This window comes from Arachis ipaensis, chromosome B5 (genome assembly GCF_059453495.1).
Source record: "Arachis ipaensis isolate K30076 ecotype BB chromosome B5, ASM5945349v1, whole genome shotgun sequence".
NCBI lineage: Eukaryota > Viridiplantae > Streptophyta > Magnoliopsida > Fabales > Fabaceae > Arachis > Arachis ipaensis.
The window spans coordinates 11,065,730-11,079,774 of NC_142440.1; the positions used below are offsets into that span (position 1 = coordinate 11,065,730).

The 14,045-nt window shown below is 44.6% G+C and overlaps 2 protein-coding genes across 3 annotated transcripts; one reads left to right on the plus strand and one right to left on the minus strand.

Annotated features, from left to right (window-relative positions):
• Window positions 1-510: 510 nt before the first annotated feature.
• On the plus strand, window positions 511-3,050 carry LOC107642873 (uncharacterized). 2 transcript variants are annotated; one of them, XM_016346371.3, is made up of 6 exons: window positions 511-716; window positions 854-942; window positions 1,122-1,304; window positions 1,860-1,961; window positions 2,048-2,293; window positions 2,557-3,050. In XM_016346371.3, exons 2-6 carry the CDS (start codon window positions 877-879, stop codon window positions 2,824-2,826), a joined length of 867 nt encoding a protein of 288 aa, XP_016201857.1. In that variant the 5' UTR covers window positions 511-716; window positions 854-876; the 3' UTR covers window positions 2,827-3,050. The 2 variants fall into 2 exon arrangements, with proteins under 2 accessions (XP_016201857.1, XP_088345062.1); XM_088488936.1 differs by lacking the exons at window positions 511-716; window positions 854-942 and having other exon boundaries at window positions 954-1,304.
• A 26-nt stretch (window positions 3,051-3,076) lies between these two features.
• Window positions 3,077-5,020, minus strand: LOC107642874 (MIP18 family protein (DUF59)). Its single transcript, XM_088488937.1, has 6 exons — window positions 4,903-5,020; window positions 4,633-4,796; window positions 4,319-4,422; window positions 4,118-4,217; window positions 3,609-3,654; window positions 3,077-3,421 (listed from the first exon to the last, which is right to left on the minus strand). The coding sequence occupies exons 2-6, from the start codon at window positions 4,747-4,749 to the stop codon at window positions 3,321-3,323; spliced, it is 468 nt and encodes a 155-aa protein (XP_088345063.1). The 5' UTR covers window positions 4,750-4,796; window positions 4,903-5,020; the 3' UTR covers window positions 3,077-3,320.
• Between the last annotated feature and the right edge of the window lie 9,025 nt (window positions 5,021-14,045).

Sequence of the window (14,045 nt, forward strand, 5' to 3'; positions counted from 1 at the left end):
CTACAAAAACACATTCTCAGCAATATTCCTAAAACTCTCAACTTAACTATGGATCGATATTCATGGTTCTCCTTTATTTATAACCTCTTTTAGCACATAAATTATTCCATAGTCATGAGCTTTGTATTTTTTAATGTAAATCGTCCCAGCCTAATGTGCCTTACCATAGTAATACATAAATCGTGCTAAGGTTTTGAGGGATGACTAGTTACACATAAATCGTGCTAGGCCGCTAGGGCAATGAGCTTTAGGATAAAAAAATATAACTCATGGTGGCCTAGGACGATTTACACATAAATCGTCCAAGATAACATGATTCATATATTATTTAAAACACAAAAGTTTAGGACGATTTATATATTATATAATCTAGGAGAATCACGTTTTTAAAATCCATTTAGGGGAATCGAGTAATTTAGTTCTTCTCTTAATTTATTTAAATAAAAAAGCCCCGTATATATCGTTTTCATAAAGTTATAGTAATTAATCATACTGGTCCCAGTATCTGTTAATGGAGTTTGGAGTATTCATTTGCATTTAACAACCGTTCGCTCTTCCTCGTCACTGATCTTGTACCGAATTACCGAAACGTCCCCTTCTTCTTGTTCTAACATAAGATAATTTTTGCATGATGAATAATAACATTGACAAGAGCTAAAAACTTATAAACAATTGCAATTTCTCTCTTCTTTTCTCATCACTTTGTATAACTCCAGGTAAGTAACTCTTCGCTTGAATCTCTTTTTTTATAGAGTGACTCTTTCAATATCAATAATAATCTTAATCTCTTTTGAGCATGTAGTTCCAATTTTTTTTTTTCTAAAAGATATTTTAAAAAATTCATATGGTTCAGTTCTGGAATAATTTGCAATCAGCATGTTCCTTCTAAGGAAGAAAAGCCAGAATGAGCTGAAAAATGATTCCTCTTGTCAAGATGCAAAGGTAAAGCTTTCTATATATAATATTTCTCTACTGGGTATTTTTTATAATAGGAAAATATTTATGCTTGTTCATTATCATAACTATGTACCATGATTCGTCATGTTTTTGAGTTTGGGTTAGAAATGTTAGTAGAAAGAAAATATTATGTTGAGAATAAGGAACAAGTGAAAGTGAAACAGGTTAGTGAACTGAAGGCTTTTATTGGAACCCTGGCCCTAAGTGAGCGTAGTTTAAAGTACTGCACAGATGGATGCCTAAGAAGATACCTTGAAGCTCGGAACTGGGATCTTCATAAATCCAAGAAAATGCTTCTTGACTCGCTCAACTGGAGGTCCTCCTTTAAGCCCGAGGAAATTCGCTGGGTAACTATCTTCCCAACATTATACTATTTTATAGATCATACATTCATATCAGATAAGTAGCGTTTTGTTTTTAGAAACTAGGACTGAAACTGGGGATAGAAACTCAGTATTATGTTTGATAGTTTGGAACTAAAATTTTAGTGTCGGAATTCAAAATTCCAATCCCTTCAATATCTTTAAAAAGTGGGGACACAGCAAACTAAAATTTTTGGGGACTTAATCGTAAAAAATATTTTCATTTAACTTTTTAAATTCTAAATCCACTTCTCAATTTCTATATTTATCTTAAATTAAATATAATACTAAGACTTAATTTAGTTTTCATTTTTCAATCTCAATCTCCCAGTCTTCGATTCCGTTCTAAAGGCAGCCTTAGTGCATTTAATTCAAAATTATCATAATAACGGATTCAAGCCGTAGAATTATCATGTTAGGTGCCTATACTACACTCTTTGAGACCCTTTTCGGACCCTATATTGTCCTTGATAGCATGTATATAGCTAATATTAGTAATTTGTGTTTGCGAATTGCAATTGAACTATTTCCTACAATCAGAGCGATGTAGCACATGAAGGTGAGACAGGGAAAGTCTTCAGAGCAAACCTTCATGACCGAGTTGGAAGAACTGTCCTTATAATGAAGCCAGGGATGCATAAGGTCAACATTTTAATCCACTTATAATTCAAGTAACTTTCCTTTTAGTTTTTAATAGATTGTTGTTAACTTGGCAATTATATTGTCAGAACACGACAGCCCCGGAAGATGGCACCAAGTATTTTGTTTACCTAATGGAAAATGCCGTTCTTAATCTTCCTGAAGGACAAGAAAAGATGACATGGTTGCTAGACTTTGATGGATTTTCACTGAGAACTAATATCCCTATCAAAACATCGCGTGATATTATTTACATTTTACAAAACCACTATCCAGAAAGGCTTGGTGTTGTTATTTTTTACAATCCACCAAGAATCTTTGAGGCCTTCTTCAAGGTTTGTTCCTCCCCCTCCCTTATATTTCACTTTTGGGTGGCTTTGCTTTATTCTCACCAAGTATTTTGTTTTTCTCATGCATCTTTAAGCTTTGCTATTTCTTCTTGTTTTGATACAGACATGTCCTAATATCGTAAATGTTTTAGAACAATTGCGAATTCTATTTTGCAGTAAATGGTTTGGTTAACATCTTTAAGCATGTAGTAGTTTGAATGATGAGGTTTTAGCAGTGCCTGTTACTCTTACTACTTTGATTCTGATAGGCTGTGAGATACTTCATAGACCCCAAGACAGCACAGAAGTTGAATTTTGTATATCCTAATGATAAGGACAGTGTGGAGCTCATGAACTCACTCTTCGACGTAGAAAATCTTCCTAGTGAGTATGGGGGAAAAGCTACTCTAAAATATGATCATGAAGAGTTCTCAAGATTGATGCTTGAGGACGATGTGAAAACTGCCCAGTTTTGGGGCCTTGATGAGAAGTCACACCACACTAACAATGGTCAATCTGGGGGAGAGGTTGCATCATAATTCATAATCACAATGATCTCATGTGATGAATGTTGATATATTTGTATTCTAAGGAAAATTTAGACGCAAGCTTGGAATTTGGAAATAATCACAAAACTCTAGTCTATTTTGTGAACATCAATTGCAATGTAGTTGCACACCTGAGTTAGTGAAAGACAAAGTAGAAATATGTAACACTAGTTGTATTTGTCCTTACCAGATTAAAGTCACAGTGTGAATCATAATATGGATTATAGAAGCCGGGTCAACCTTAACATAATTAATTATGCATAATCAGGTACCAAAACTTTACACCTTGATGTCTAACTTCACTTACAAAGCATATACATATACATATACATATATGAAATCAAAGGGCTAAAGCACAATCAAACACAATTTAGGTTTGGCAAGAGGAGGGGTGATATTGATGATACATACATGAAAATGAAACCAAAGAGCTAAAGCTTCATGAGGACTATCTATGTATTACTGTCACATTTAGTTTCTCACAGTTACAGTTCGTTGGAAGAGAGGCACTCCTCGACGAGCTCGCGCAGGTTGGGATTCTCCAATGCAGCAGCAACTCTCTCTTTATCATTTAACTGCTTATTCACTGCAACAACAGAAAATTGGTAGAATCCAAAACTTGTGTTATGATGAGGATTGAGCATAGTTTTTAACAGAGAGAACATGAAACATAAAGTATTCATATTCATATTCATATTCAAATTCAGGGTGTAGTAGTAACCCCAGAATCCTCATGCTAAACGCTGAAAAACAAAGGGAAATGGTAGCTTCACCTGATACTTCATCAGCATGAGATCCCGGAGACACTTTGATATCTACCTGCAAAAAGAAATTTCAGAGTCATATGCTACATGCCATTAACAAAATAATCAAGAGAATAAAGGTTACATTCTCAATGCATAGAAATGAACTTTTATAACTTTATAATGATAAAAAAAATTATTAGTTATATTAATTCCTACTATTGCTGCAGAGAAAATTATGAGCATCTTTTAATTAGTACTTACTAGTTCGCAATTGCTTGAATTAGTACCAAAAAAAATGTATAGTACATGGAAATGCTATTTTGACATAACAACAATGATGTTACTCCAACACGGTCCACAAGTATTTTTCATTGTCCGACACAAAACAGATTAGGATAACAAATTATTATTATTATTAGATTTAATTTCTTTTTAATGAGAAAATAAAATAGGAGGCAATTAATTGAGAGTGGGAAAAAAGCAGGAGGTGCCATGTGGCAGACAAAGCAGAATAGAAGGGGAACATGGTAGCATACCTTATAATGAGGAGGGAAGAAGTGCTTCAGTTTCACTCTCAGACAAAGACCAATCACCGTCGCCATGCTGCAGTGCTGCACGGTCGGCGTAAATGTTATCCTAAACAATCAAATTACAAATATGAATTCAGGATCCATCAATTCCATAAATAAATAAATTCAAAGATGAAAATAATCTATAAATTAAAAGTTAAAGCTCACAAAATCCGGCCAAGCTTGTCATCGACAGTAATAGATTCCTCGGAAAGAACACTTAGCTGCTCCAAGGAATAAGGATGTTCGGGATCCCTAATATCCCTCACGAAATTTGTCGAATCTTAGTTAAGGATCCGCAAAAACGTTATTCATCTTTTGAATTCAATTAATTAAATTCCATCGCAACAAAAACACGAAAATAAAAAAAAAAATTATATAGCTGCAATAAACTAGAGTTTGACATGTTATTTTTCTAAATAGTACCAAATTAAAGAGAAAAAATTAAGAAGAAAAAAGAAGAAGAAGGAGGAAAAGAGGATATCATAAATATCGAGAGGATCAACAGCGTCATCAGTGGGATGGGGATCTTCGGAGCGAGAGATCCTCTCCTTCTTTTCGTGAACAACAGGGTTTGCATTTATCAGACCCAACGTCATCTTCAAGTTCTTCTTCTTCAAAACTCACCGGGCTTTCTTTTCTCTTTCTGCAATTCCACTTCCGCTAATCAACCAATTTACTCAAATGAATGAAATGAAATTGATCTCATATATTATATTATATTATTATTAAACACTCCCTACTTTACTTACCTGTTACCTCCAATTTCCACTTCCTCTACTTATATCAATAGTTCAATACTACTGTTTAGTGTTTAGTGTTTACTACTTTATATTCCGATGACAGGAATCTACACAAGTTTCATTTCACTATAATAATCAATTAAAAGGAATTTTTATAAAACAAAAATAAGTAAATAAATAAATATATTTTATTTTAATCTATTATAAACTGTTCTAGTCTTTTTTTTTTTTTTGGAAAAAAATCTCAATGACTAAACAACACGTACTGAGACAGAAATGTTTTTTACGAGGGTATAAAATTATGTGAATTAAATTTTTTTGGCATAAAATTATATATAATCATTATTATTCCCCTCTCTTACTAACTAGTCCGGAACTGTATGATGCACGGGCCTTTTTTTTTTTCCAATGATTCAATTGAATGTGTTACGGTCTGGCTCAAATGGAACATGGGCCGGCCCGACCAACTAACCATCCGACCCGAGCAGTCAGGTGCAAGGCGCCCAGACGCCGACCCGGATACGCGTCCCTGACAGCTTTATCACAGCTATACGGAAGGAGCATCGAAGAGAGTGGGCATATCCTTCCTGGGCCCATCCCTGACACGGTATATATGGGGAAGGTTCTACCATTTCTCCAAGGTACATCACACATCACTCCCCCCCTCTTTTTTCCTGCACACTCTACTGACTAGAGCGTCGGAGTGTCTTTGCAGGTGACACCCCCCTCTCCATACGAAGTGCTCGGGAAGTCGCCAGCACCCTCTCCAACCCAGCGACCCGGAACCAGGCGATACCCCTCTCATCAATCGAAGCATCAACCCGAACCGTCAGGTACCCGACCTACCGAACATTGGCGCCGTCTGTGGAGACCGCCTGAATGGAAGTAATACAAGGCCCTGGATGAGCAGGGCGAGAAGCCGGGCAGAGAGGGGAACCCATCGTGGCGTCCTCCGAGGAGCGCACAAGATCCCCTCCTCGACAAACCACGCGATCCCTTAAAAGACGCCCCTTCGGGGAAACCGGCGACAACAGCGCCAGGATAATGCAAGAACTGCGTCACAGAATGCAGGATCTAGAGCGCCGACTGGCAGCTCAAGAGCATCGCCAGCAAACACCCGAGTCAGGCGACTCCCGTTCTCCCCGAGAAGCCGCTCCCGACGCGCGGCTAGCCAAAGGTCCGAATCTGAGAGCCCCAAGGAGGAAGGACGCATAAGGAGGCGCCACGACCCCCTCATATATGTCAGGAACAGGAGGCGGCGTGCCACAGACTACGCCGCCGCTGATCGTGATCGGGAAGACGGTCGTCGGGAAGACAAAAGGAGAACATGGCGAGCAAGCGGACCAGTCATAGTAGGCGCGACCCCTTTTCATCGTTCCGTCCTCGAAGTACGGCTGCCAAAGCACTTTGACAAGCCTACGGACATGAGGTACGACGGAACGCAAGACCCGCAGGAGCACCTCACGGCCTTCGAGGCCAGGATGAACTTGGAAGGAGTGGGGGACGAGGTAAGGTGCCGTGCTTTCCCGGTCACCCTCGCGGGACCTGCGATACGGTGGTTTAATAGCCTCCCGCAGGGCTCGGTGGCCAAGTTCTCGGATATAAGCCACGCCTTCTTAGCCCAATTCACTACCAGGATAGCCAAAGCAAAGCACCCAATCAACCTGCTTGGAGTAACGCAGAGGTCCGGAGAACCGACAAGAAAATATCTGGATCGTTTTAACGACGAGTGCCTAGAGATCGATGGACTGACCGACTCAGTTGCCAGCCTGTGCAGGGAGGCATCAGGGGTGTTTCTCGCTGACTTGGATGCCAGGGTTGACGACAAGCCCAGACCCGAACCAAAAGGGGACCTGGAAAAGTTTAGAGTCGGGGATACGGAGGAAAAGTTCACGTTTGTGAACAGGAACCTCCCCCATGAATTAAAAGAGCCTTTGATGAAAATGATCAGAGCCAATGGCGATTTTTTTGCCTGGATGCCAGCCGACATGCCGGGGATTGACCCCCGACTCATGTCGCATCACCTAGCCATCAGGCCGGAATCCAAACCGGTGGCTCAAAGGAGAAGAAAGATGTCTCAGGAAAGGGCAGAGGAGGTGGCCAGACAAACGGTCAGCCTCCTCGAAGCTGGGTTTATCCGAGAACTGGACTATTCGACCTGGCTATCAGACGTGGTCCTGGTAAAGAAGCACAATGGGAGATGGAGAATGTGCGTGGACTACTCCGATCTCAACAAAGTATGCCCCAAGGACTGCTACCCTCTTCCCAATATCGATGCACTCGTCGACGCGGCCGCGGGGTACCGGTATCTGAGCTTCATGGATGCCTATTCTGGCTACAACCAGATACCGATGCACCGGCCAGTAGGGCTGCACACGGATCGGATCAGATCAGATATTGCCTAAAATTCTATCCGATCCGCATTGCAGTCATTGGATCGGATCGGATACAATATCCGCATTTTTTCAGGTTGGATCCGATCCGATCCGATCCGCATACTTGCGGATCGGATCGGATATCGGGTATATCCGCATAATTCAAAAAAACTATTTTAAGATTTTGTTTGGCTATTTTTACAAAAAAAAATATCCAGAAAAATTATTTTTCACCTGTTTAAGCCTATTTACTTCTAAAATATTATCAATAAAAGTTCTCTTGAATAACAAAAACAAAATAATAACACAATATTTAAGTTTAATTACTCTAAGTTGAAGTACAACATAAAAAATTAAAAACAAGATATCATAAAATTCATATCACATTAGGGTTTACATTTTTAAACTATGCTATTTATATGAGATGTGCGGATATGCGGATTTGCGGATCGGATCCTCGGATATCACTGCCAAATCCGCAATCCGATCCTACCATAGTGCGGATCGGATCTGATCCGATCCGATGACTCTGCAGATCGGATAATATCCGCAAAATTCGGATCGGATGCGGATAATTACCGCGGATATGCGGATATTATCCGATCCATGTGCAGCCCTACCGGCCAGACGAGGAAAAATGGCGTTTATAACACCAGGAGGAACCTATTGTTACAAGGTGATGCCTTTTGGCCTGAAAAACGCGGGGGCCACGTACCAGAGGCTGATGAACAAAATATTCAGCAATCTCATTGGCAAGACAGTGGAAGTCTATGTGGACGATATCCTCGCGAAGACCACCCAACCTGGCGATCTCATAAGCGACTTGGAGAATGTGTTCGCATCCCTCCGACAACACGGCATGAGGCTCAACCCGCTCAAGTGCACCTTTGCCATGGAGGCCGGGAAGTTCCTGGGATTCATGATAACCCAAAGGGGAGTGGAGGCCAACCCTGAAAAATGCCAAGCAATACTTCAGATGAAGAGACCGGGTTGCATCAAAGACGTTCAGCGGTTGGCGGGAAGACTCACCGTGTTGTCCCGGTTCCTCGGTGCATCTGCAACAAAAGCCCTGCCCTTCTTCAATCTGATGAAGAAGGGAATAGCGTTTGAATGGACTTCTGCATGCGAAGAAGCATTCAACCACTTCAAAGAAATCCTGGCGGCACCCCCCGTACTCGGTAAGCCTAAAGCCGGAGAACCACTCTACCTATACCTGGCCATAACAGAAGGAGCGCTTGTAGCGGTGCTGGTGCGGGAAGAAGGGAAGGCCCAACAACCGATTTATTTCGTGAGTAGAGCGCTGCAAGGAGCAGAACTTAGATACAGCAAGCTGGAGAAACTGGCACTAGCACTCTTGACCTCTTCTCGCAGACTACGACAATACTTCTAAAGTCACCAAGTGGTCGTGAGAACGGACCAAGCAATTCGTCAGGTGCTACAAAAACCCGACCTGGCGGGAAGGATGATGACCTTGGCAATTGAGCTATCCCAATACGATCTGAGCTACGAGCCACGACATGCGATTAAGGCGCAAGCAATGACAGACTTCCTAGTGAAGGTGACCGAAAATCCAACCGAAGAAGCGGACACACGGTGGAAGCTCCATGTGGACGGAGCCTCCAACCAAACGTTTGGGGGCGCTGGGATCATCTTAGAGATCCCGGCCAGAGTCATCTACGAACAATCGGTTAAGTTTGAGTTTCCCGTACCAAACAACCAAGCAGAATACGAAGCACTACTGGGGGGCTTGGTCCTAGCACGGGAAGTCGGGGCCACAAGGTTGGAAATATGCAGCGACTCGCAGGTCGTCACCGCGCAAGTAAATGGAAGCTACCAAGACAGGGATTCGTTACTGCAGAAGTACTTGGAAAGGGTCAAAGAACTGAGCAAACAATTTGAAGAGGTCATGGTCCAACACGTTCCGAGGGAGAGGAACACACGGGCAGACCTCCTATCCAAGCTAGTGAGCACAAAACCTGGAGCCGGCAACCGATCCCTCATTCAAGGTATCACCAAAGAACCAGCAGTCACCCTCCACCTAACCAAGACGAGCCCCTCCTGGATGGACTCCATCATCGATTTCTTGCAAAACGGCAAACTCCCTGGAGATGAGAAGGAAGCCAAGGTGCTGAGAAGGAGGCTGCTAAATACACGGTCATACAGGACCAGCTGTTCAAAAAGGGACTCAGTCAACCTTTGCTAAAATGCCTACACCCCGACCAGACGGACTACGTACTCAGATAAGTCTATGAGGGGTGCTGTGGTCACCATATCGGGGGCAAAGCCCTAGCAAGAAAGCTCATCCGAGTCGGGTACTATTGGCCGTCAATGATGGAAGACTCCAAGTTCGTAAAAAAATGTGTCAAATGCCAAGAGAATGCTAGCTTCCACAGGGCACCGGCCACCGAACTGAGCTTGATGACGTCCTCCCGACCTTTCGCACAATGGGGAGTCGACCTCCTGGGACCCTTCCCAGTTGGCCCAGGGCAAGTCAAATACCTCATAGTCGCCGTCGACTATTACACCAAATGGATAGAGGCCGAACCGCTGGCCACCATCTCCTCATCCAATTGCAGAAAGTTCATGTGGAGGCAGGTGATAACTCGTTTCGGCATCCCGGAAGTCGTCATCTCAGGCAATGGGACGCAATTCACCGACAAGAAGTTTGTAGAGTTCCTCGCAGGTTTGGGCGTCAAACAGAGATTCTCCTCGGTAGAGCACCCACAGACAAACGGACAAGTCGAGTCCGCGAACAAGGTCATCCTACTCGGCCTCAAGAAGCGACTAGATAGTAAGAAAGGAGCATGGGATGACGAGCTCGCCTCGGTCCTCTAGTCCTACCGCACAACCGAGCAGTCAGCAACAGGAGAGACCCCATTTCGCCTGATATACGGGGTAGACGCCATGATACCCGTAGAGATCGGCGAACCAAGTCAACGTGTACTTCTCAAGGGGGTTAAGGAAGCGGTAGAAAAGGACCTAGTAGATGAGACCAGGGAGAAGGCCCACCTGTCAGAAGTGGCACTGAAGCAAAGAATGGCTCTGCGCTACAACACCAAGGTACTCAAAAGGGAATTTGAATAGAACGACCTCGTCCTGCAGCGCAATGACATCGGCCCCGCCGGCCCAGGGAGAAGGCAAACTGGCGGCGAACTGGGAAGGCCCCTACAGGATCAAAGAAGTGATTGGCAACGGTGCTTACAAATTGAAAAAGCTCGATGGATGGGAGGTCCCGAGAACATGGAATGCAGGCAACCTGAGAAGGTTCTACCCTTAGATCAAGCACGTCGGCCAGGCAATTTAACGAGCTTGATCATTTACCTTTGTATCTATCAATGGTAATAGACTTGCTTAATTGCCGATTAATATTTACTTATCATTTCTCCCTGTTTTATTTCTATTTACCCTTTTTCCTACTTAAACATCGCACGACGACGAGCTCCTCAACGCATTGAACGGAACCACAATACGGCACCTCGGGACTGATCACCCCGGGAGCCACCTAAACCACAGCCATCTAAACGGCTACAACGATAATAAAAGGCCACGACCTGGCCCCGCTACCAACACAATGGTAAACGAACGAGCACTAAGCTCACGCCAACAAAACGGTAATGCAACGAAGTAAAAACACCACCACGGGCAAAAACAACGGCAATGATAAGCCGATCAAACGTATTTTAAAGGTATAACAGCATAAACGAGTTCTACAACAAAAAACTGCAAATCCACATAAAAACATAAAGGCGCAAGAGCTCATTTCCTCGGCATCTCAACGATCTTGCCATCCTTGATCGTCTTGAATACTCCAATCGCTGATGTGTCGAAATCGGGAGCCACGACCTTCACCTGAGCCTTAAGGGCCTCCTCAGTCATGAAGATCGCGTTCCTCCCTTGCTCTTTAGTCGCCTTGTGCTTCTTTTTGAGCTCTTCAACTTCAGCCTGAGCGGCCTTGGCCAGCGAGACGGCCTCATCACGCTCTTTCTCCAAGGCCACTACCCGACCTTGCGCGGTGTTCAGCTGGCTCTCGGGAGTCATCTCCCGCTCGGCTAAACGGGACACGGTCTCATCGGAGGCTCTCATTTTTTCCTCGGCAGACATGGCTTTCTCCTCGGCAACCTTGAGTTTCTCCCCTGCCTCGGACAGCTGCCCTTGAAGAAATTCAACTTAAACTTTGAATTCATTGTTGGCCGTGGCAGCAAACTCAAGCTTTCTTCGTAGCGACTGCATCCCCGACAACTCGAACTCGACCTTCCGAGCTATTACAGCCCCGCGAGGCAGCGTGCGATACATCTACCTCGCCTGGCTCATCAGCTCGGTACCGAGGAAGTGATCCTCCGTGCCGGGGATCAGTTGGGAGTCGATGAAAGCCCCAGCATCGAAGTTTCTCTCCATCACAGTAAGAGTCCCCTCAGGGCTAGAGGACGCCTTCTGCCTTTTGGGAGTAGGGACGAGCTTTAAATCGGGACTCTCATGTCGAGAGGAGGAATGACCAATGCCAGTCGTCACCTCGGGAATAGGGGAAGCATGTGCGTCGATAGGATTCTTGTCAGACATCTCGGCGTCTCGAGGTGAAGGCACCGACTGATCTTTGTTCTCCAGAGAAAGGTCCTCCAGCTTCCCGGCAACCTTCTCATCAGCCTTCTCCTCATCACTATCCTCCAAGAAGGTCTTATACAGACCCTCGAGCCCTGTCACTGAAGCCGACATCTCCACTACAACAGACAAACAAGCATGTTAGTCGTGAAATCGATAAAACCACATAAAAGCCATAACAATACAAAAAGCACACAAAGGCAAAACAGCTCACAAATATAATTCCTGGCGACCTCCCGATCACCCATAAGGAGGTAGGGGTTCACATGGTTCTTCCCAAAAACCGCCCACAATACGTCGGCAATCCTCTTGTCCGTAGGAGACATTCCCTTGTAGGTCACCTTAATGAAGGTGTTAGACCCAGCCCCAAAACGCCAATACATAGGGATGAGCCGTTCCCCCTCCAGCGACAACCAAAAGGGGTGCCGACCTTTGACTGGTCGCACTTTAAAATACTTGTCCTTGAACCCATGATATGAGTCCTCAAACAAACCGAAGATCCGCCGACCCTGGGCAGATCGGAAAGACATAAACCCTTTCCTCGCCTTCCCCTCCTTGGAAGGATTCGTAAGGTTGAAGAAAAAGTGGAAAACATCCACAGACACCGGCAGCTCCAGATATTCACATACCATCTCGAAACAGCAAATGGAGGCCCAACTGTTCAGATGCAGCTGCGACGGCGACACGGATATCCGACCAAGAAGCGCCCTCTGAAACGTGGAAAACGGGATACGAACCCCCACCTGGGTGAACATGGCCTTATAAAACCAAATCCAGTCGGCAACCTGGGGAGAATGAAAATTAATTTCGTACAAACGTTCGTGGGGGGCAGGAACGAAGACGTCGTAATTGGCTTCCTCATCTGTCCTTCCGTACAGGTACTCGCCCTGACGGAATTCCGTTAGCTCCTCCTCCCCCATTTGATTGGGAGACTCTTTTAAATCGGAGACCACCCAGGCATAGGGATCATAGCCCGCGGCGGAGGTAGAAGTCCGTGAGACGACACAAGGCATACCTACAGTGGGGTTACCACTCGGTTAGTCTATCAGGTCGGGTGCTCAGAAAAACCCAGAAACTACACTTAGCCTATCCAATCTAAGAGCAAGAATGGTAACCCCCTAACGCACCTATTTGAAACTTAAACCGCCTAACATACGGATCAAACAAATAGCAAGAACAAACAGCAAGCAGCAAGCACATAGCAATAAGCGCAAAGAAAGTTAATGTTTACCTGGATTAGTTGCAGAGAAATGAAAGACAGAGGAGTGCGCAGAGATGCAGAAATGAAGCCTGAGAACACTTGGGAGAGAGGAAGATAAAGACAGGAGAAATGAAAATGGGAAAGGAAAACAAATGCAAACTGTTTAAAACCTCCACACAAAGCGCGAAAGGATTGAGGGCATAATGGTCTTTGCGCACATGATTTTCCATCCCATTATGAGCATTTAATGCCCAGCGCGGGAAACGAGACGACGAACGATCATCTCGCCAACAAACAGACACGCGCGCAAGGGGCACGTCCCCTCCACGGACGGCCGACCTGGCGACAACACACGAAAGAGGAAATGACACGCCACCAACGACCCTCACGATCCTCGCTGACGCGTCGGGGGCACTGTTACGGCCTGGCCCAAATGGAACATGGGCCGGCCTGACCCACTAACCACCCAACCCGAGCGGTCGGGTGCAAGGCGCCCAGACGCCGACCCGGACACGCGTCCCTGACAGCTTTGCCACAGCTATACGGAGGGAGCATCGAAGAGAGTGGGCCTATCCTTCCTGGGCCCACCCCTGACACGGTATATATGGGGAAGGTCCTACCCTTCCCCCAAGGTACTTCACACATCACTCCCCCCTCTTTTCACCTGCACACTCTACTGATTAGAGCGTCGGAGTGTCTTTGCAGGTGACACCCCCCCTCTCCATACGAAGTGCTCGGGAAGTCGCCAGCAACCTCTCCAACCCAGCGACCCGGAACCAGGCGATACCCCTCTCATCAATCGAAGCATCAACCCGAACTGTCCGGTACCCGACCTACCAAACAGAATGTATATTAAGAAGTTTATTGATATTTATATATTTTAAATATTATATATGTCAAGTATTAGGGGGTGAGGACGGGTCGGTTTGGTTCTGATTCAAGGTGAAATTAGGATCGAACCGATCAAAATATAATTGGTT

Bases quoted from the DNA above. Each gene is read 5' to 3' on its own strand.
- LOC107642873 (XM_088488936.1), top strand. From the start codon at position 1,032: ATGATTCGTCATGTTTTTGAGTTTGGGTTAGAAATGTTAGTAGAAAGA. The intron at 1,305-1,859 runs GTAACTATCTTC...TCCTACAATCAG, and splicing joins AGCCCGAGGAAATTCGCTGG to AGCGATGTAGCACATGAAGG. The intron at 2,294-2,556 runs GTTTGTTCCTCC...TGATTCTGATAG, and splicing joins TCTTTGAGGCCTTCTTCAAG to GCTGTGAGATACTTCATAGA.
- LOC107642874 (XM_088488937.1), bottom strand. From the start codon at position 4,749: ATGACGTTGGGTCTGATAAATGCAAACCCTGTTGTTCACGAAAAGAAG. The intron at 4,218-4,318 runs GTGAGCTTTAAC...TTGATTGTTTAG, and splicing joins GACAAGCTTGGCCGGATTTT to GATAACATTTACGCCGACCG. The intron at 3,655-4,117 runs GTATGCTACCAT...TTCTTTTTGCAG, and splicing joins TCTTCCCTCCTCATTATAAG to GTAGATATCAAAGTGTCTCC.